We start from the raw sequence: 23,236 nt of genomic DNA, 5'->3' as shown, positions 1-23,236 counted from the left end.
CATCCTAGTCAGATCCCTACCACAGGGTAGGAGCTTCACTAAGACTGGCCTCCAAACACAAATCTTTTGTTGCTACAACTCTTGCCAAAAGCAATTTTGTTTTTAAATATCGCTTTCATTGGATGCAGGCATCACCTTTAACACCATCATTTGCTCCCTATCCCTAATTGTTCTTGGACTGAGTGACTTGCTGGACCATTTCAGAAAGAGTTGAGAGTATTGCTGTGGATCTGGAGTCACATTTGGAGGAGGTAGAGTAAGGATGGCAGATTTCTGGGCGGCACGGTGGCTCAGTGGTTAGCACTGCTGTCACAAAGCGCCAGGGACTCAACTTCGGGTTCCAGCCTCGGACGACTGTCTGAGGGGAGTTTCCACATTCTCCCCGTGTCTGCGTGGGTTTCCTCCAGGTGCTCCAGTTTCCTCCCACAATCCAAAAAAGACACACAGAACAGGTGAATTGGCCATGCTAAATTACCCATAGTGTTAGGTGCATTAGTCAGAGGGAAATGGGTCTGAATGGGCTTCTCTTCAGAGAGTCGGTGTGGACTTGTTGGGCCAAATGGCCTGTTTCCACACTGTAGGGAATCTAATCCAATTTCCTTCTCTAAAAGACATTAGTGAACCAAATTGGTTTTACTACAATCTAACAGTGAAGAAAGGTTACCTCAGAGTATAAAGGGACCTTTATTAGGTGTGCTGGTGGGCTGAGGAGTGGTAGATGGTGTTTAATTTAGAGAAATGTGAGGTGCTACATTTGGTAGAGCAAATCAGGGCAGGACTAATACCCTTAATAGTAGGGTCCTGGGGAGTGTTACCAAACAAAGAGATCTTCATTCTTCCTTGGACGTGGAATTGCAGGTAGGCAAGATCGTGAAGAAGGCTTTTGATAGACAGGCCATTATTAGTCAGTATTGATATCTGTGGAATACTCTTAACTCTTTCGGTTTACGTCTCTAGCTTTAACTTGGTGGCACCATGTCATTGCTATAAAAGGATAGTTTGGTTACTCTCGTCACCTCCTCTCCTCCCCCCCCCCAACTTAACGGTTTCACTCGTTTTCCAACGTGGGATGTCATGTTGCGAATGTACAGGGCATTGGTTCGGACAGTTTCGGAATGACAATTGAATGACAGTTCAATTCTGGTATCCCTCCTTTAGGAAAGGTGTTGTTAAACTTGAAAGGGTTCAGAAAAGATTTACAAGAAAATTGCCAGGGTTGGAAGATTTGAGCTATAGGGAGAAGTTGAATAAGCTGGGGCTATTTTCCCTGGAGCATCAGAGGCTGAGGGGGGACAATATAAAGGTTTGTAAAATCATAAGGGACATAGATAGGGTGAATAACCAAGGTCTTTATCTTCGGTCAGGAGAGTCCAAACCTAGAGGCCATAGATTTAAGGTAAGAGGGAAAAGGGACCTGAGAGGCAAGTTTTTCACGTAGAGGGTGGTGTGTGTATGTAATGAGCTGCCAGAGGAAGTGGTGGAGGCTGGTACAACTACAACATTTAAAAGGCGCCTGGATGGGTACATAAATAGGAAGGGTTTAGAGAGACATAGGCAGATGCTGGCAAATGGGGCTAGATTAATTTAGGATATCTGGTTGCATGGACTAGTTGAACTGAAGGGTCTATTTCCGTGCTGTATAACTCTATGATTCCATGTCTCGTTTTCAACAAGAAAGGGTATTATGAGGAAACCTCTCTTGTATAAAGGACTGAGTTATCTTTGAAGAAAACCGTTATGTTCTTGAGTGTCTGGAGTAGCTGAGTGGCTACAGTGAATTATCCCATTGACACACTTACGACTTACATTGGCTCTGTACAGTCACAAGTCACCTTTCAGATAATGCTCTTGCTCTTTAACATAAACAAATAACAAATGGTCGGCTAACAATTTGTGTGACCATGTTATAAAGCTTCCTATCTATGCAGTAAAAGATAGATTTGATATGATTATAAGACCATTTTTGACTTTTATAGATTACAGGATAAGATTTATAAGCTAAACTACTCATTAAACATCATCATATTAAATAATTTGGTGATAAACAGTTAATAAAATGAACACAGTTCTCCAAATCCTTTCCCATGTCCTGTAAAAGGTCATTATAAGCATGTTGAACAGAATTAGCTATATGTTATATATGGCGGTGGTTAGCACTGCTGCCTCACAGTGCCAGGAACCCAGGATCGGTTCCACCCTTGGGTGACTGTCTGTGTGGAGTTTGCATGCTGTCCCCGTGTCTGCGTGGGTTTTTTCCGGGTGCTCCGGTTTTTTCCCACACTCCAAAGATGCGCAGGTCAGATGAATAGGCCATGCTGAATTGCCCAGAGTGTCCATGGATGTGCAGGCTAAAGGAGTTTGCCATGGGACATGAATGCTTCAGGGAAAGGGTAGGGGTGGGTATGGATGGGAGGCTCTTTGGAGGGTTGGTGTGGGCTGAATGGCCTGCTACCATATTGTAGGGATTCTGCAGCCTTTGCTGATGAAGGGCTTATGCCGGAAATGTTGGTTCTCCTGCTCCTCGGATGCTGCCTGACATGCTGTGCTTTTCCAGTACCACACTCTTGACTCTGATCTCCAGCATCTGCAGTCTTTCATTTCTCCCTGTAGGGATTCTGCATTGACGTATTATAATATCTATTGCTATAGATCAGAGTAGATTTTAATTCCACTGCCATCACGCTTAATTTTCTTCTTTTTTTTTGTTCTCACATTGAAATAAAGGACAATGGGTGGCACGGTGGCACAGTGGTTAGCACTGCTGCCTCACAGCGCCTGAGATTCCCGACTCAGACGACTGACTGTGTGGAGTTTGCACGTTCTCCCCGTGTCTGTGTGGGTTTCCTCCGGGTGCTCCGGTTTCCTCCCACAGTCCAAAGATGTGCGGGTCAGGTGAATTGGCCATGCTAAATTGCCCGTAGTGTTAGGTGAGGGGTAAATGTAGGGGTATGGGTGGGTTGCTCTTCAGCAGGTCGGTGTGGACTTGTTGGGCCGAAGGGCCTGTTTCCACACTGTAAGTAATCTAATCTAATCTAAATCTAAAACAATCAAACTGTTGCAAATCAAAGAAAGGGGCTGCGTGTCATTCCTGGCTCAACCACTAATAATTTTGCCATCAGGCCAGAAGCTCACTCGTTTAAATCTCCCTGCACAGTCCAGATGGTATGTTGCAGCCACTCCAGTGTAGACCCAAGGCTGTGCAGCACAGTCAGAAATACTGTCTCTCAGGGGTGCCATTAACCTGAGACAGTGTCAGACCGCTCACATGGTTGTAAAAAGAGCTGATGGTTGGAAGAACAGAGAAATTCTCACTGGTGCTCTGGTCAATATTCATCCCAAGATAAAAGTGAGGACTGCAGATGCTGGAGATCAGAGCTGAAAATGTGTTGCTGGAAAAGTGCAGCAGATCAGGCAGCATCCAAAGAGCAGGAGAATCGATGTTTTGGGCATGAGCCCTTCTTCAGGAATTCCTGAAGAAGGGCTCGTGCCCGAAATGTCGATTCTCCTGCTCTTTGGATGCTGCCTGACCTGCTGCGCTTTTCCAGCAACACATTTTCAGCTCTCAATATTCATCCCGTCAACCATCATTCCATCAACCAACACAGCTACAACGGATTATCCGGCCATTTATCTCACTGCTGTTTGTGGAATCTTGCTGTGTATGAATGGACTGTCTGTCTCCCACAGTGCAACAGTGCCTAGAGTTCAAAGTTAACATGTTGGATAATAAGCATCTTGCAGGATTCAGGAAATGTGGCATCTAAATGCCAATCCCTATTAAGCTCCAGGAGAGAGGCTGGGAATTCTGAGCCATGTGACTCAGCTCCTGACTCCCCAAAGCCTGGTCCACCATCTCCAAGGCAGGAGTGTGATGGAATACTCTTCTACAATTTCCTGGGAGAGTGCCCACAACAACACTCAAGAGAATCGACACTAACCAAGCATCCTATTTGATTGATACCCCATCCATCAACTTCAACATTTACTCCCTCCAACACCAACATTCACCAGCAGCAATGCATGGCCACAGCAGCAATTTACCAAGGTTCTTTCAACAGCAACCTCCAAATCCACAACTTCCATAATCCAGGAGAAGCACACCTGATATACGGGAAAACTTCCAACTACAAGCTCCCTCCAAGCCACTTACCAACCCACCTTGAAAATGTAATCACTGTTCCTTCAGTCTCACAGGGCCCAAAATCCTAGAGCTCCTGAATACACCACTTCCTGCCCTGACACTCCCACCTTCAGTATTAGGAGATCATTACAGCATTTAAAAGACATTTGGATAGGTATATGATTAGGAAGGGTTTAAAGGAATATGGGCCAAGTGCTGGCAAATGGGACTAGGGTTGGATATCCAGTCAGCATGGATGAATTGGATCAAAGGATCTGTTTCCGTGCTGTACACCTCTGCGACTCTATAATAGAAGCATTGCCACTTAAGGTGAAACACTCTACTGGAGGCAAAATCATACCATCTGTCACTCACTCTCGGATCACACACACCTTCCCACAACTCTTCACCCACCCCCCCAATCCCAGTACTTACTTCCAGGTTATCCAGTTTAGACCAAGAAAGCATAAATCAGAGTATTCCCTAGAAAGTATGAAGTTAAATACATTGGATATCCAAAGAGATTTAAAGATTCAAGTGTATAGATCTTTAAAATTTCACAAACTGATGCAGAAAATAATCAAGCAAGCTAATGGAATGCTGGGGGGTCAAGAGTGTGGTGCTGGAGAAGTACCTGAGGAGCAGAAGAATCAATGTTTTGGGCATAACCCCTTCATCTGGAATGAGGCTTGTGGTCTGGAAGTCTGAGATAAGTGGGAGCAGGGTGGAGCTGAGAATGCAATAGGTAGATGAAGGTAGAGGAGAAGGTGACAGGTCAGAGAAGAGGGTGGAGCAGATAGATGGGAAAGACAATGGACAGGTCAAGATGGCAGTGCTGAGTTGGAGGTTTGGAACTGGGATAAGGTGGGGGAAGGGAAAATGAGGAAACTGGTGAAATCCATATTAATCCCATGTGGTTGCAGGGTCCCAAGGCAGTAGATGAAGCGTTCTTCCTCCAGGTGTCAGGTGGTTAGCGTTTGGTGATGGACAAGGCCCAGGACCTGCATGTCCTTGGTGGGGTTGGAAGGGGAATTGAAGTGTACAGCCATAGGGCAGTGGGGTTGTTGGTGCTGGTGTCCCAGAGATGTTCTCTGAAACGATCTGCAAGTTGACGTCCTATCTCCCAATGCAGAGGAGACCACATTGGGTACAATGGATACAGTAGGTGACATTCGTGGAGGTACAGGGAAATTTCTGTCGAATGTGGAAGGCTCCTTTGGGGCCTTGGGTAGAGGTGAGGAGGGAGGTGTGGGTGCATGTGTTACATTTCTTGCAGTGGCAAGGGAAGATGCTGGGAGTGGGGTGCGGGCTGGTGGGGGTGCGTGGATCTGACAAGGGAGTCGCGGAGGGAATGGTCTGTCTAAAATGCTGATAGAGTTGGGGAGGGAAATATATCCCTAGTGGTGGGTGGCAGAAGAGGCAGAGGATGATGCGATGTACATGGAGGTTGGCGAGGTGGATGGTGAGGGCTCGGGGTGTTCTATCCATTTTGCGTTGGGAAGGGTGGGGTTCAAGGGCAGAGCTGCGGGAAATAAAGGAGATGCAATGGAGGGCATCGTCGACCATGTGGGAGGGGAAATTGCCATCTTTGAAGAAGGAGGCCATCTGTGATTTTCTACAGTTGAATCGGTCATCCTGGGAACAAATGCAGCAGAGAGGGTGGAATTGGGAGTAAGGGATGGCGTTTTTACAGGAGGCAGGGTGGGAGGAGGTCTAGTCCAGGTAACTGTGGGACTCAGTGGGCTTGTAGTAGATGTACATGGTTAGTCAGTTGCTACAGATGGAGATGGAGAGGTCTAGGAAGGGGAGGATATCCGAGATGGTCCAGGTGAATTTGAGGTTGCGACTTATGGCTGGAACGTTAATTTTCCTGCTCCTCAGATGTTGCCTGACCTGCTGTGCTTTTCCAGCACCACACTCTTGACTCTAATGTCCAGCATCTACAGTCGTCACATCCTCCTAATGGAATGCTGGTCTTTATATCAAGAGGACTGAGCATGAGGGTACCGACGTAATGCTGCAGTCATACAAAACCCTGGATAGACCCCACTTGGAGTACTGTGGGCAGATACTTCGGAAGTATATATTAGCCTTCAAGGCAGATTCACAAGAATGGTAACTGGATTTTAGGGGTTAAGTTATGAGGAGTAATTATACAAATTAGGCCTATTTTATTGAGAATTTAGAGAGAATTTTAAGTGGTGATCTGAGTGAAGTCTTCAAGATTTTATTTTATTCCTTTGGTGAATGTGGATGCCTATGGCTGGAGAAAGTGAGGACTGCAGATGCTGGAGATCAGAGGTGAAAATGTGTTGCTGGAAAAGCGCAGCAGGTCAGGCAGCATCCAAAGAGCAGGAGAATCGACATTTCGGGCATGAGCCCTTCTTCAGCACAAGGGCTCATGCCCGAAACGTCGATTCTCCTGCTCTTTGGATGCCTATGGCTGGTCAACATTTATTGCCTATCCCTTGTGAAGTTGGTGGTGAGCTGCCATTTGCTGTCGGTTGACACACAGTGCCCTCAGGGAGGGAATGCCAGGACTTCGACCCAGCGACACTGAAGGAACGGCGACATACTGCCAAATCAGGATAATGAATGGCTTGATGGGGAACTTGCAGTTGGTGGTGTTCCTGTGTATGCTGTCCTTGTCCTTCTTGTTGGAATTGGTCTTGGGTTTGGAAGTTGCTGCTCAGGAATCCTTGGTGAATTTCTGCAGTGCATCTCGTAGATAGTACACACTGCTGCTACTGAATGTTGATAGTGGAAGGAGTGGATGCTTGTGGATATGGTGCCAATGGAGCAGGTTGCTTTGTCCTGGATGGTGTCAGGCTTCTAGAGTGTTGTTGGAGCTGCATTCACTCAGGCAAGTGGGGAGTATTCCATCACACTCCTGATTTGTACCTTGTAGATGGAGGACAGGCTTTGAGAAATCAGGAAGTGAGTTACTCATTGCAGTGTTCCTAGCCTCCAACCTGCTCTTGTAGCCATTGTGTTTAGGTGGTGAGACCAATTGATTTTCTGGTCGAAGGATATTGTTAGTAAGACAATTCAGCGATGATAACACCATTGAATAGGAAGGAACAGCAGTTAGATTATCTCTTGTTGGAAATGGTCTTTGCCAGGTATTTGAGTGGTGTTAAAGTTACTTGTCACTTGTCAGCCCCAAGCCTGGATATTTTCCAGATCTTGTCGCATTTGAACATGGACTGTGTCAGAATCTGAGGGGTCATGAATGGTGCTGAACACTGTGCAATCATCAGTGAACACCCCCACCTCTGACCTCATGGTGGAGTGAAGGTCATTGATGAAGCAGCTGAAGATAGTTGGGCTTAGGTCACTACCCTGAGGGACTCCTGCAGAGATGTCCTGGAGCTGAGATGACTGACCCTCCAACAACCACAACCATCTTCCTATGTGTCAGATATAGCTCTGACCAGTGGAGAGTTTGCCCCCAATTCTCATTTATTTCAGTTTTGCTTGATACATTTAGTCGAATGTATCCTTGACGTCAAGGGCTCTCACCATTTGATTCCTGATAAAGGGCTTTTGCCCGAAACATCGATTTTCCTGCTCCTTGGATGCTGTCTGACCTGCTGTGCTTTTCCAGCACTACTCTAATCTTGACCATTACTTTATCTCTGGAATTCAGCTGTTCTGTCCATGTTTGAACCAAGGCCGCTTATGATATCAGGAACTGAGTGGCCCTGGTGGAAACCAATCTGGGCATCACTGAGCAGGTTATTGCTGAGTAGATGCTGTTTGATAGCGCTGTTGATGACACCTTCCATCACTTTACTGATGATCGAGAATAGACTGATGGGGTGATAATTGGCTGAATTTGTCCTTTTTTTGTGTACTGGATATATTGTCATGAAAATACCTGTGTTGTAACTATACTGGAACAGCTTGGCTAGGGGAGCAGCAAATTCTGGAGGATAGGTCGTCAGTACTATTGCCAGAATGTTGACATAGCCCACAGTCTTTGTAGTATCCAGTGCCTCCAATTATTTTTTGATATCACTGAGTGAATTGAATTGGCTGAAGACAGGATCTGGGATGCTGGGGACCATTGAAAGAAGATGGGCTCATGCCCGAAACGTTGATTCTCCTTCTCCTTTGATGCTGCCTGACCTGCTGCGCTTTTCCAGCAACACATTTTCAGCTCTGATCTCCAGCATCTGCAGTCCTCACTTTCTCCTACCACTGAAAGAAGCTGAGATAGATCATCCATTTTACACTCCCAACTAAAGATTGCAGTGAATGCCCCAGCCTTATCTTTTATGCTAGTGTTCCAGCGATGAGGATTGGGATATTTGTGGACCCGCCTGCTCCAGTGAGTTGTTTAATCATCCACTACCATTCACAACTGGATGTGGCAGGACTGCAGAGCTTAGATCTGATCCATTGGTTGTGGGATCGCTTAGCTCTATCACTTGGTGCTGATGCTGTTTGGTGTGAAAGTAGTCCTGTTTGGTACCTTCACTAGGTTGACTCCTCATTTTTAAGGTATGCTTGGTGATGCTTCTGGCATGTCCTCCATTGAACTAAGGTTGATCTTTTGGCTTGGTGGTAATGTTTGAGTGGGGGATATGCTGGGCCATGAGGTTACAGATTGTGCTGGATTACAAATCTGCTGCTGCTAATGGCCCACGACACCTCATGGGTTTCCAGTCTTCAGTTGCTAGATCTGTTCTAAGTGTGTACCATCTTGTACGATGATAGTGCCACACAGCATGATGGAGGGCATTCTCAACATGAGGGTGAGACTTTGTCTCCACAAGGACTATATGGGAGGTCACTGAACGATACTGTCATGGACAGAAGCTCTGCATCCAACAGATTGGTAGGGATGAGGTCAAGTATGTTTTTTTCCCTTTTGTTGGGTCCCTCACCAACTGCCACAGACCCAGTTAGCAGCTACGTCCTTTAGGACCCAACCAACCTGATCAGTAGCATTAGCAGGAAAAGACAGGGTGGATAAAGATCAACTCTTTCCACTGGTTGAGGAGAAAGTGAGGACTGCAGATGCTGGAGATCAGAGCTGACAAATGTGTTGCTGGAAAAGCGCAGCAGGTCAGGCAGCATCCCAGGAGCAGGAGAGTCGACGTTTCGGGCATAAGCCCTTCTTCAGGAATTCCTGACCTGCTGCATTGGTTGAGGATTCCAGAACTAGGGCCATTGTCTGAGAGTTAGGGCCAGACCATTCAGGAGAGATTTTAGGAAGCACTTCAGCACACAGTTAAAAAATCACACGACACCAGGTTATAGTCCAACAGGTTTAATTGGAAGCAGTAGCCTTCGGAGCAGCGCTCCAAATCATCACCTCTGCACAAATAGGGTGGGAAATGTTTGGGACTCACTTCCGCAAACAGCAATGTATGCTCCATTGGTTGTTAAGTTTAAATTGGAGATAGGCACATTTTTGTTTAGCAAAGGTATTAAGGGATATGAGCCAAAGGCAGGTGCATGGAGTTAGGCCAAAGGTCGGCCTTGATCTTATTGAATGGTTGTGCAAGCTCGAGGGGCTAAATGGCCGGCTCGTGTCGCTATGGACACCACCCCAGGGTACGTCACCCCCATTCCCAGTACTTACTCCTGAGGTACAAAACTTCCGCCATCAGCACTGGACCCTTGTGAAATTTGAGGACAAGGGTGAATATTCCAATTTCCTATGCTCTGATGGTGGAAAGTTTCCATTGTTGGATTCCGCTCCCCTCTTTTGCCACCTTGTGGGCAGCACGGTGGCACAGTGGTTAGCACTGCTGCCTCACAGCGCCTGAGACCCGGGTTCAATTCCCAGGTGTGGAGTTTGCCCGTTCTCCCCATGCCTGCGTGGGTTTCCTCCGGGTGCTCCGGTTTCCTCCCACAGTCCAAAGATGCGTGGGTCAGGTGAATTGGCCATGCTAAATTGCCCGTAGTGTTAGGTAAGGGGTAAATGTAGGGGTATGGGTGGGTTGCGCTTCGGCGGGTTGGTGTGGACTTGTTGGGCCGAAGGGCCTGTTTCCACACTGTAAGTAATCTAATCTAATCTAAATTAGATTAGATTAGATGTGAACTCTTGCGACCTTGAAACGACATTTCTGACCTCACTACTCTGGACACTGGAACTACAATTTAGCGAGGCGATGGGAACCTAAATTGTAGTCCCAGTGTCCAGAAGGTTGAGAGTAGTGAGGTCAGAAATGTGATTTCAAGGTCGCAAACATTCACCAGCAAACAGGAAGGTGGTTTGAAGAGCATCCGGAATAAGGTGGGTGAACTTGCATGGGTTGGTGTCTGGGACGTTGATATTGTGGCCATTTCGGAGACATGGTTAGAGCAGGGACAGGAATGGTTGTTGCAGGTTCTGGGACTTAGCTGTTTCAGGAAGAACAGAGAAGGTGGCAAAAAAGGGGTAGGTGTGGCATTGTTAGTCAAGGACAGTATTATGGTGGCAGGAAGGACATTGAGGACTTGTCTACTGAGGTAGTATGGGCTGAGATTAGAAACAGGAAAGGAGGGGGCATCCTGTTGGGAGTTTTCTATAGGCCTCTGAATAGTTCCAGAGATGTAGAGGAAAGGATAGCAAAGATAATTCTAGGTAGCAGCAAAAAGTAACAAAGTAGTTATTATGGAAGACTTTACCTTTCCAAGTATTGACTGGAAGGACTATAGTTCAAATACTTTAGATGTGTCAGGTTTTGTCCAATGTGTGCAGTATACAGGTGTCCTGATACAGAATGTACACAGGCCAACAAGAGGAGAGGTCACTTTGGATTTGGTACAGGGTAACAAATCTGGCCAGGCGTTAGATTTGGAGGTAAGTGAGCATTTTGGTGATAGTGAGCATAATTCGGTCATGTTTACTTGAGCAATGAAAAGGGATAGGTACATACCGCAGAGTAAGTGTTATAACTGAGGAAAGGCAATTACGATGCGATTAGGGAAGATTTAGGATGTATAGAATGGAGAAGGAACTGCAGGATATGGGTACAATTGAAAAGTGGAGCTTATTCAAGGAACAGCTACTGCATGTCCTTGATAAGTATGCACCTGTCAGGCGGGGAGGAAATGGTAGAGCAAGGGAGCCATGGTTTACTAAAGAAGTTGAATCTCTCATCAAGAGGAAGAAGGCGACTTATGCTAGGATGAGATGTGAAGGCTCAGTTAGGGCACTTAAGAGTTACAAGTTAGCCAGGAAAGACCTAAAGAGAGAGCTAAGAAGAACCAGGAAAGGACACGAGAAGCCGTTGGTGGATAAGATCAATGAAAACTCTAAAGCTTTCTGTAGATATACCAGGAATAAAAGAATGACTAGAGGAAGATTAAGGCTAATCAAGGGCAGTAGTGGGAAGTTGTGCGTGGAGTCTGAGGAGATAGGAGAAGTGCTAAATGAATATTTTTCGTCAGTATTTACACTGGAAAAAGACAATGTTGTCGAGGAGAATACAGAGATACAGGCTACTAGACTAGACAGGACTGAGGTTCACAAGGAGGAGGTGTTAGCAATTCTGGAAAGTGTGAAAATAGATAGGTCCCCTTGGTAGGATGGGATTTATCCTAGGATTCTCTGGAAAGCCAGGGAGGAGATTGCCGAGCCTTTGGCTTTGTACTTCATGTTGTCATTGTCTACAGGAACAGTGCGAGAAGACTAGAAAATAGCAAATGTTGTTCCCTTGTTCAAGAAGGGGAGTAGAGACAGTCCTGGTAATTACAACCAGTGAGCATTACTTCAGTTGTGGGCAAAGTGTTGGAAAGGGTTATAAGAGATAGGAGTCAAAATCATCTAGAGAGGAATAAGTTAATTAGGGATAGTCAATACGGTTTTGTAAAGGGTAGGTTGTGCTTCACAAACCTTATTGAGTTCTTTGAGAAGGGGACCAAACAGGTGAATGAGGGTAAAGTGGTTGATGTGGTGTATATGGATTTCAGTAAGGTGTTTGATAAGGATCCCCACGGTAGGCTATTGTACAAAATACAGAGGCATGGGATTGAGGGTGAGTTAGCAGTTTGGATCAGAAATCGTCCAGCTGAAAGAAGACAGAGGATGGTGGTTTATGGGAAATGTTCATCCGGGAGTTCAGTTTCTAGTGGTATACTGCAAAGGTCTGTTTTAGGGCCAGTGCTGTTTGATATTTTGATAAATGACCTGGATGAGAGCACAGAAGGATGGGTTAGTAAATTTGCGGATGACACTAAGGTCGGTAGAGTTATGGATAGTGCTGAAGGATGTTGTAAGTTACAGAGGAACACAGATAAGCTGCACAAGCTGGGCTGAGAGGTGGCAGATGGAGTTTAATGTGCAGAAGTGTGAGGTTATTCACTTTGGTCGATGTAGCAGGAAAGCATATTACTGGACTTATGGTAAGATTCTTGGTAGTGTGGATGAGCAGAGAGATCTCAGTGTCCATGTACATAGATCCTTGAAAGTTGCCTCCCAGGTTGATAGGGTTGTTAAGAAAGTATATGGTGTGCTAGCTTTTATTGGTGAAGGGATTGGGTTTCAGATCCTCGCGGTTATGCTATAGCTGTACAAAACTCTGGTGCGGCCACACTTGGAGCATTGCGTACAGTTCTGGTCACCACGTTATCAGAAGGATGTGGAAGCTTTGGAAAGGGTTCAGAGGAGATTTACTGGGATGTTGCCTGGTATGGAGGGAAGGTCTTATGAGGAAAGACTGAGAGACTTGAGGCTGTTTTCATTGGAGAGAAGAAGGTTGAGAGATGACTTGATTTGGAGATGCCGGTGTTGGAACGGGGTGTACACAGTTAAAAATCACATAACACCAGGTTATAGTCCAACAGGTTTAATTGGAAGCACACTAGCTTTCAGAGCGACGCTCCTTCATCAGGTGATTGTGGAGGGCTCGATCGTAACACAGAATTTATAGCAAAAATTTTCAGGGTGATGCAACTGAAATTATACATTGAAAAACTGATTGTCAATTAAGCCTTTCATCTGTTAGAATACAGTGATAGTTTCACTTCTTTCATGTGTAAATCACAAAACCCTTCTTTTTAAAGTTGCATTCTCGGGTTAGCTGTTAACAATGGTGATAGCTAGAAAATATGTTGAAGGTGTTAGCCCCCTGTGTTCTCTGTCTATGCCCTGATGTTTAGATTGATTCTAATCTAATAAGTGAGATAACAGTGTTTTACATAAATTCCCGCAGTTTTTGAGCTCAGAGTTCTACATGAATGTATGCAGTTTTTGAGCAACGTGCAATGTAGCTCTGCAATACAAATTCACCCCACACAAAATATGTGTGTACATGTGGGTCTTTGTCAGTCTGTCTGGGGTGGGGGTTTTGTGTGTGTGTGTAGTGGGTGCAGAGTGTCTTAAGTCTGTGAGGGGATGCATGTGTGAGTGTGTGCGTCTATAGGGGTGTGTGTGGGTGTCTGTGTGCACGTCTGTGTGTACCTGTGTCCGTGTGTGTGTGTGTAGGAATATCTGTGTGTGTGTGTATATATATATAGTGCAATGGTGGTCACCTGTAATGTGACACGAACCCAAGGTCCCGGTTGAGGCCCTCCCTATGGGTACTGAACTTAGCTATCAGCCTCTGCTCGGCCACTTTCCTCTGCTGCCTGTCCCGAAGTCCACCTTGGAGGATGGTCACCTGAAGGTCCGAGACTGAATGTCCTGGACCTTTTAAGATGACTTAATTGAGACATATAAGATAATCAGAGGGTGGATTAGGGTAAGATAGGGTGGATAGTCAGAGCCTTTTTCCTTGGATGGTGATGGCTAGCACGAGGGGACATAACTTTAAATTGTGGGGTGATAGATGTAGGGCAGATGTCAGAGATGGTTTCTTTACTCAGTAGTAGGGGTGCAGAACACACTGCCTGCAACATGATAGACTCGCCAAATTTAAGGACATTTAGATGGTCATTGGATAAACATATGGATGAAAATGGAACCATATAGGCTTCAGATTGGTTCCACAGGTCAGCACAACATCGAAGGGCCTGTTCTGTGCTGTAATGTTTTGGTTGAAGCAGGAAACCTCTCAACTTTTAAAAGATACTTGGATGAGCCCTTAAAGTAGAGTTTTAGAGTCATAGAGATGTACAGCACAGAAACAGACCCTTCAGTTCAACTTGTCTATGCTGACCAGATATCCTAAAGGAATCTAAACCCATTTGCCTGCATTTGGCCAATATCCCTCTAAACTCTTTCTGTTCACATATCCATCCAGATGCCTTTTAAATGCTGTAACTGTACCAGCCTCCACCACTTCCTCTGGCAGCTCATTCCATACACGCACCACTCTCTGCATTTGTCGTAGCATTCAAGTGTGAGAGTGTAGTGCAGGAAATAGTATATATTTGACTCAAGGTGCTGAATGGCCTCTTCTGTAGAAACCAGAGGAAGTGTGCTCTTGGCCCCAATCTTGTCCATGCCGATCTAAACACACCCAGCTGCCTTTCTACCCTCATCTTGCTGCACACGGCCCAGAGCCTAGCAGCTTACAGCACTTAACATGTACCTGGAAATGCACCTTAAGAGTTTGGGTCTTGACCTTCACCATTCATTGAGGCAGCAAACTCCAGATACCCACCATCCTCAATGCAAAATAGCTTTTCCTCACGAAGGCTAAGATAAAAGGTAGGGAGGAGGGACTTGGGGGAGGGGCGATGGAGGTGGAATAGGTGGAAGGAGGTCAAGGTGTGGGTGATAGGCCGGAGTGGGGTGGGGGCGGAGAGGTCAGGAAGAGGATTGCAGGTTAGGAGGGCGGTGCTGAGTTGAGGGAACCGACTGAAACAAGGTGGGGGGAGGGGAAATGAGGAAACTGGAGAAATCTGAATTCATACCTTGTGGTTGGAGGGTTCCCAGGCGGAAGATGAGGCGCTCCTCCTCCAGCCGTCGTGTTGTTATGTTCTGCCGGTGGAGGAGTCCAAGGACCTGCATGTCCTCGGTGGAGTGGGAGGGAGAGTAAGCCTTTTCGCTTACATCTATGACCTCTGTTTTTGTGCTTTCTACCAAGGGCAACCAGTTCCTCCTGTCTACTCAACGTAAGAGCAAATTACTGCAGATGCTAGAATCTGTACTGAAAACGCCAAATACACAGCAGGCCAGAGAGCATTCACGGAGCGAGAGCAAGCCAACGTTTTGAGTCCTGATGACTCTCCAGAGCGGAATTTGTTGCTTTCCTCCTGTCTACAGCTCCCACCAATCAAATACTATACACAGTATGATTCAGTCTCAGACACAATGAATCCTAGATGAAAATATACAAGATTACCCTGGATAATTATATTAATGCTATCACCGGACATTGGTGAGGCCTTTTCTGGAGTACAATGCCCAGTTCTGGCCACCCTGTTACAGGAAGGATTTTAATATGGAGAGGGTTCAGAAGAGATTGACCATGATGCTGCCAGTAATGGAGGGTTGGAATTATAAGGAGAGGCAGGATAGGCTGGGAAGTTTTTCATTGGAGGTTATGGGGTAATTTTATAGCGGTCGCTAAAATCATGAGGTGTATAGATACGGTGAACGGCAGGCATCCTTTCCCCAGGGTGGGGATTTCAAGACTTAGGAGGTACGTTTTTAATGGGTGAGGAGAAAGATTTTAAAAAGACATGAGAGATAAAAGTAAAGAGAGTGGTCAGTATGTGGTATGAACTTCCAGAGGAAGTGATGGATGAGGGTACAGTTATATATATAAAAAGATATTTGGATAAGTTTGGAATATTGAGTGCAATTCTGGTCTCCCTCCTATCAGAAGGAAATTGTGAAACTTGAAAGGATTCAGAAAAGATTTACAAGGATGTTGCCAGGGTTGGAGGATCTGAGCGACAGAGAGAGGCTGAACAGGCTGGGGCTGTTTTCCCTGGAGCATCGGAGGCTGAGGGGTGACCTTATAGAGGTTTATAAAAACATGAGGGGCATGGATAGGGTAAATAGACAAAGTCTTTTCCCTGGATTGGGGGAGTTCAGAAACAGAGGGCATAGGTTTAGGGTGAGGGGGAAAAATGGAAGAGGGACCTAAGGGGCAGCTTTCTCACATAGAGGGTGGGGGGGTGTATGGAATGAGCTGCCAGAGGACGTGGTGGAGGCTGGTACAATTGCAACATTTACAAAGGCATTTGGATGGGTATATGAATAGGAAGGGTTTGGAGGGACATGGGCCGGGTGCTGGCAGGTGGGACTAGATTAGGTTGGGATATCTGGTCGGCATGGACGGGCTTTTCCAAAACATCTGTTTCGTGCTGCACATCTCCATGACAAGTCCATGAATAAGAAACATTTGGAAGGATATGGGCCAGGAGCAAGCAGGTGGGAATAGATTAATATGGTCAGCATGGAATGGTTGGACTGAAGGGTCTGTTTCAGAGCAATATGACCCGAACAATTTTAGCAAAGGGACCACTGCAAAACAAGCAGGAAAACTATCTCCAAATGTGACCATGCGACAAAGACCAAAACCAGCTTGACACTAAAAAAAAATACAATTGGAAAACAAATGTTTATTGTGTGAGTGAAGAAATAAATCACTAAAGATGGTCAAAAGAGAAACAACAGCAACAGAATTAAAAACAACTTTGCTCGGAGGAAGATCTCATCGGCAGCCGCACTCATCCACCACCATCTCATCATAATGTCTCAGGACAACATTGTCATTGTTATCGTAATAGAGCATGGAGATGGGGGAGAGTTTAATGGGGACACAGCAGGGTTGGGGAGTGTCCTCAGGGTCAGTGGCGTGCACCAGGGTTTGCAGAATGGCATGGTTGGTGCCGTTGAGGCTTTCGCTCAGTGGGTAAGGGCACTCTCCATGGCAATAGTTGGCCATGTAGCCCTGGGGGGCAATGATCCAGTGCTGCCAGCCCACGTCCCGGAACTGGATGTGGAGCCTCCTGCGTTTGCAGACGCGGCTGAAGGCCAGGGGCAGCTGGAAGGAGCTCCTCTTCCTCCTGGACGCCCGGCATTTCTCCCGGTTCAGGCTCACCACCAGCAGCGAGGCACGCAAGGCCAGTCCGAGACGGGCACAGGCCAGGCCCGGTACCCGCCTGCTCCCCGTCAGGGAGCTGCCCACCTCCAGGATGGCACCCAGGTTCCCGCTGTGCTGCCTCCAGGCCCTGGAGACATCGGTCAGGTCAAAGTTGAGGGAGACGCGGAGGCTCTGGAAGGACTGTGAGGAGATGAGGCTCGGACTGGAGCTGGGGTGCCCTCCCACCTTCCACAGGGACAGGGTGCAGGTTTCTCCTGCTGCCCCGGGGAGTGGGTACGGCTCTCCTGGGAAGCTCAACTCCAGCTGGGCCAATGTCAGCTCCTCCACCTCCTCCAGCACCGACAGGTTAAAGTAGAGCCTTCTCCGAGTGCATAGCCATGGCTGGGATCCCAGGCCAGAGATCGGACTCCCTGATGAAAAAAAAATGAACAACAATGATCTGCATTTATATAGCACCACCAACCTAATCAAGCATCCCAAGGTGTTACTTCATAGTATTATAAAATAAGAAAGGTATACATGGAGTTGGCAGATCAGACAAGCTAGAGTCCATTCAAGGAAGCACATTTTCATTAGAATCTTAAAGCACAAAAGCAAGATGGAGATTCAGAGGTTCCCAGAGCCTGGGGTTGAGGCAACTGAATGCAGGGGCCACGAGTGACAGAGCAAATGAAACTGGGAATGCAACCAGAGGTGAGAGTTAAGGGAATGCTGATATCTCAGAGTGTGTGGGTTTGGAGAATACAGAGAAACAAACAAACAATGGAGAGATTTGAAAAGGACAAGAATTTGTTTCCAGAAAATCAAGATGTTGCTTGAGGCAGAACTGGTGTCGAGTCAGACAGCACAGGGATAAGGGAACAGACTGCCTGCACATTACGGCACAGCAAACATCATCTTGGATAATCTCCAGAGGATTGTGTCAGAGAAGAGCTGGGAGTGTGTGGGGAACAGCAGAGTCGGAGTCGGGTGTGAATCCTAGCAGCGATCAATTGGAGATGGGGGGGGCGACGTCATATAGGTGGAAATTACTGGTTTCAGTGAGGTGATGGGAAGTTAGTCCTGGGTTAAACATGACTCTAAGGCTGTGAACAGATATAGAACATAGAGCAGAACAGCACATTACGGGCTATTTCATCCATGATGTTGTGCCAAGCATTTATCTAAATCTAAGACCAACATAACTTGCACACCCTACAAATCACTACCATCCATGTGCTTGTCCAGCAGTCACTTAAGTGCCCCTAATGTCTCTGACTCTACTCCCACCGCTGGCAGTGCGTTCCCCACACCCACCACTCCCTGTGTAAAGAACCTACCTCTGGCATCGCCCTAACCTTCCTCCAAACACTTTTAAATTATGACCCCTTGTGACAGCTATTTCTGCCCTGGGGAATAGTCTCTGGCTATCTACTCTATCTATGCCTCTCACGACCTTGTACAGCTCTATCAAGTCACCTCCCTTCCTTCTCTCCAGTGTGAAAAGCCCTAGCTCACTCAACCTCTTAAGACAACCCCTTGGGTCCAGGCAGCATCCTGGTAAATACCCTCTGTACCTTCTCTTAAGCATCTACATCCTTCCTATAATGAGGTAACCAGAACTGGACACAATATTCCAAGTGTGACCTGACCAGGGTTTTATAGAGCTGCAGCAAAACCTCACGGCTCTTAAACTCAATCCCCCTGTTAATAAAAGCCAAAACACCATACGAATTAATACCAACCCTATCAACTTAGGTGACAACTTTGAGGGATCTATGTATGTGGACTCCAAGATCCCACTGTTTCTCCACACTGCCAAGAATCCTGTCTTTAACCCAATACTTAGCATTCAAATTTGACCTTGCAAAATGAATTACTTTGCATTTATCCAGGTTGAACTCCATCGGCCACCTCTCAGCCCAGCTCTGCATCCTGTCAGTGTCTTGCTGTAGCCTGCAACAGCCGTCAACACTATCTCCAGCAGCACTGGCCTTTGTGATATCAGCATACCTACCAACCCATCCTTCCATTTCTTCATCCAAGTCAGTTATAACATTTCAAAAGAGCAGAGGCCCAAGAACAGATCCCTGCTGGACACCACTGGTCACCAACTTCCAGGCAGATCACTTTCCGTCCACCACCACTCGCTGTCTTCTTTCGGCCAGCCAATTCTACATCCAGACAGCCACATTTCCCTGTATCCCATACCACCTTACTTCCTGAATAAGCCTACTGTGAGCAACCTTATCAAATGCCTGACTGAAATCCACATACACCACATCCACTGCTCAAGCTTCATCGACTTGTCTCGTCACATCTTCAAAGAACTCAGACTTGTGAGGCCTGACCTGTCCCTCACAAAGCCCTGCTGACTGACTACCTTTAATCAAACTATGTTTTTCCAAATAGTTACAAATCCTATCTCTCAGAATCCTTTCCAGCACTTAGCTTACAACTGACATAAGGCTGACTGGTCTATAATTCCCAGGGATTTCCCTATTTCCTTTCTTGAACAAAGGAACAACATTCGCCTCCCTCCAGTCAGCTGGTACTACTCCCGTGGAGAGCGAAGATGCAAAGATCATCGCCAGAGGTGCAGCAACCTCATTCCTCGCTTTCTTTGGATATATCTGGAGTGGCCCTGGGGACTAGTTTTTTTTAGATTAGACTTACAGTGTGGAAACAGGCCCTTCGGCCCAACAAGTCCACACCGACCCGCCGAAGCGCAACCCACCCATACCCCTACATTTACCCCTTACCTAACACTACGGGCAATTTAGCTTGGCCAATTCACCTGACCCGCACATCTTTGGACTGTGGGAGGAAACCGGAGCACCCGGAGGAAACCCACGCAGACACGGGGAGAACGTGCAAACTCCACACAGTCAGTCGCCTGAGTCGGGAATTGAACCCGGGTCTACAGGCGCTGTGAGGCAGCAGTGCTAACCACTGTGCCACCGTGCCGCCCTAATCTTAATGTTTCCCTGAATTTCCACATATCCATTTTCTTAATATCAATCTGTTCAAGCCTATTAATCTGGTCCATGGTGTTCACACCATCAACGAGGTCCCTTTCTAGTGAATACTAAAAGGGAAAAACCTCATTCAGATCCTCTCCTACCTCTTCAGACTCCAGGCACAAGTTCCACTATCCCTGATCGGCCCTCCCCCCTCTCTGATCATTCTCTTATTCCTCACATAAGTGTAGAATGGCTTTGGGTTTTCCCTAGTCCTTCCCACCAAGGCTTTGTCGTGCCCCCTCCTAGCTCTCCTCAGTCCATTTTGTATGCAGAAGATCGAGTGGGGGACAGGGTAAGGAGTAAACAATGGACAGGGATTCAGCCCAAAGAACTGTTGGACAGACAAAGGAGTTGATAACAGTCTGGCTGGGAGAGTAAATAGCTGTTAATGGAGACTGTTAGTGGCTATCAATAGGTAGTGTGTAATGGCAGGGTAGCTGATAACAAGACTGGTGAGAGAGACAGGGGCCTAGGACATGGGGCAAGTTCAGCCCTAAAATTATTCAATTTTATATCGAATCTGGAGAGCTGCAGGGTCCCCAAGTGGAAAATGAGGTGTTGTTGTTCCAGCTTGCACTGAGCTTTGCTGGAGACCTGCAGCAAGCCTGGGGCGGAGATCTTGGTCAGGGAACACGGTGGTGTGTTAAAGTGGCAGACTGTTGGAAACTCGGGGTGTTTTGTGCAGCCAGAACGCAAGAGTGCTGCGAAGTGGTCACCCAGTCTCCACGTAGTTTCCCCAGTGTAGAGAGGAGACCACATTGTGAGCATCGAATGCAGTAGACCGGATTGTGGGAAGCGCAGGTAAAGTGCTGCTTCACCTGGAAGGTGCGTTTGGGCCAGAGGGTAGTGAAGAGGGAGGAGGTAAGTGGAAAGATGCAAGGGATGGGCAGATGTGGTTACAGGGGAAGGTGCCATGGGGTTTTGGAAGCGAAGGAAGAGTGAACCAGAGTGGCCTGGGAGGGAATAGTCCCCATGGAAGGCAGACGAGAGGAGAAGGGAGGGGAATGCGTGTCTGGTGATGCTATCTCTCTGGAGGTAGCAGAAATGGTGGCTGATGACCTTCTGGATGTGGATGCCGGTGGGATGATGGGTAAAGACAAGGTTAACCCTATTGCTGTTGTGGGAGGGAAAAGAGGAAGCTTCCAGTTTCCTGCAACTTAAACACATCACCCTGTACCTTGGCCAACATGTCTGCCCCAGGCTTGCTGCAGTGTTCCAGCAAAGCTCAGCGCAAGCTGGAAGAATAACATATCATTTTCCACTTGGGGACCCTGTGAATACAGAGTTCAGTAACTTTAGGGCCTGAACTATCCCCCTGTCCTAGCCCTCTACCACCCACACCACACCTGGTTATCACAGAGACAAAACAAAACTGTAGATGCTGGAATCCAAGGGAGACAGGCTGGAGAGACACAGGAAGCATCAAGAGGTGGAAAAGTCAACATTTTAGGTGTAACCCTTCTTCAGGGCTGGGGGTGGGTGTAAGGGAAGCTGCGGATAAAGGTGGAGGTTGGGGTGGGGGTGGGGGTGAGGAAAGAGGTAGGTGCAGGGTGGTGAGGTGGGGATAGGTCAACACAGGTAGAGGGTATGATTTGGTTGGTCAATGGGAGGAATGAATCCAGTTGGTGGCTGGAAGGAAGGGCCGATGAGCATAATGGAAGGTGGGGAGGGAGCAAAAGGCTGAGGAGGGAGCTTATTTGAAATTGGAGAACTCAATGTTCAGTCCTCAGAGGAGTAGCCAGACTAACTGCTCCTACCCCACCCCCACTTCACCCTGCCTTAGGGTCACTTACCCAGATCGGGAAGATGACGGACAGTGTCTCCATCCACCCCCATCTCATCCACTCGGCACGGCTCAGCTCCAGTCGGGTCGTCCTGGGTGAGGGGCCTAGACCTCCTGTGGTACATTTTCCAGAACTGAGCTGGCACAGGCCTGGGCTCAGAGGGCTGGGGTCTGCTCCGTAAACCCAACGCTTTCAGGAAGGCCTTCTCCTGAACCCGGGGCTCCAGCAGCGGCTCCCCCAGACCGACTGGGCAAAGGGAAATCACAGCGACACAGAGAGAGAGCCAGCCCAGCGCAGCCATGTTAGCTCCAGCACCAAGGGCTCAAGAGAAAAAGCTGGGCCCAGTCCTGTTACAAAGCAGGGTCAGACTCAATTAACCCAGTCAACTGGTGATTCAAGCTCTATCTGTCTGTAATTAACATTTCAACAGGGAGCTCCCAGGAGCAGCCTCACATTCTGGGGCTGAGGGGAGCAAGGAACCTTCCTGCCTCCACCATTTGGGATGCTGACTGCTGGTGTCCCTGGGTTTGAATAAGCTGCTGATGTTCATCAATTCTCACCTATGGTGAGTGCTCAGTGGCTCTTCAAAGGAGCTGAATGATGGTGTTTGCATCTGAAAGGAGCTCCCTCTCCATCCCAGACAGACAGCGATAGGGTTAATCCCAGATACAGAGTGACAGATTGAATTCAGATTTCTCCAGTTTCCTCATTTCCCCTCCCCCCACCTTGTCTCAGTCGGTTCCCTCAACTCAGCACCGCCCTCCTAACCTGCAATCCTCTTCCTGACCTCTCCGCCCCCACCCCACTCCGGCCTATCACCCTCACCTTGACCTCCTTCCACCTATCCCACCTCCATCGCCCCTCCCCCAAGTCCCTCCTCCCTACCTTTTATCTCAGCCTGCTTGGCTCTCTCTCTCTTATTCCTGATGAAGGGCTCATGCTCGAAACGTCGAATTCTCTATTCCTGAGATGCTGCCTAACCTGCTGTGCTTTGACCAGCAACACATTTGCAGCTGTGATCTCCAGCATCTGCAGACCTCATTTTTTACTCGAAGATTTAAAGTAACCAGAATTTTCATTTACATTACTTCCAACCAAGGCTTTTAAGAGGGGAGGAATCAGTGGTAACATGACTTAACTTTATAGTTTAGCAACTAAAAGAGACCATTCAGCCCTTCAAACTAATCTATATCATTCAATTAATTAATCTGTGGCCCAACCTCAGCTATCAGGTTTGGTTCTGTAACCCCTAACAACTATATCTAATTTAAAAAATCTCCCAAATTGTTTCAGAATTTTCAACTGCTCTTTTGAAGGGAGAGTTCCATATATGCATAATCCTTGGTGTAAATGGGTAGCTGTAATTTAAGGTCAAACCCCCTCCCCCTC

The 23,236-nt window shown here is 47.1% G+C and overlaps 1 protein-coding gene across 1 annotated transcript; it reads right to left on the bottom strand.

The window, feature by feature from the left end:
* Positions 1-16,668: 16,668 nt before the first annotated feature.
* On the bottom strand, positions 16,669-22,148 carry LOC132820890 (protein DVR-1-like). The gene is made up of 2 exons (XM_060833248.1): positions 21,857-22,148; positions 16,669-17,471 (listed from the first exon to the last, which is right to left on the bottom strand). Exons 1-2 carry the CDS (start codon positions 22,146-22,148, stop codon positions 16,669-16,671), a joined length of 1,095 nt encoding a protein of 364 aa, XP_060689231.1.
* Between the last annotated feature and the right edge of the window lie 1,088 nt (positions 22,149-23,236).

This window comes from Hemiscyllium ocellatum, chromosome 12, assembly GCF_020745735.1.
Source record: "Hemiscyllium ocellatum isolate sHemOce1 chromosome 12, sHemOce1.pat.X.cur, whole genome shotgun sequence".
Classification (NCBI taxonomy): Eukaryota; Metazoa; Chordata; class Chondrichthyes; order Orectolobiformes; family Hemiscylliidae; genus Hemiscyllium; species Hemiscyllium ocellatum.
This window is presented reverse-complemented; position numbering and strand designations above follow the sequence as displayed.

Excerpts from the sequence above, each read along its gene's own strand:
- LOC132820890 (XM_060833248.1), bottom strand. The coding sequence starts at position 22,148 with ATGGCTGCGCTGGGCTGGCTCTCTCTCTGTGTCGCTGTGATTTCCCTT. Across the intron at positions 17,472-21,856 it reads CCGTCATCTTCCCGATCTGG|GGAGTCCGATCTCTGGCCTG; the intron begins GTAAGTGACCCT and ends TTTTTTCATCAG.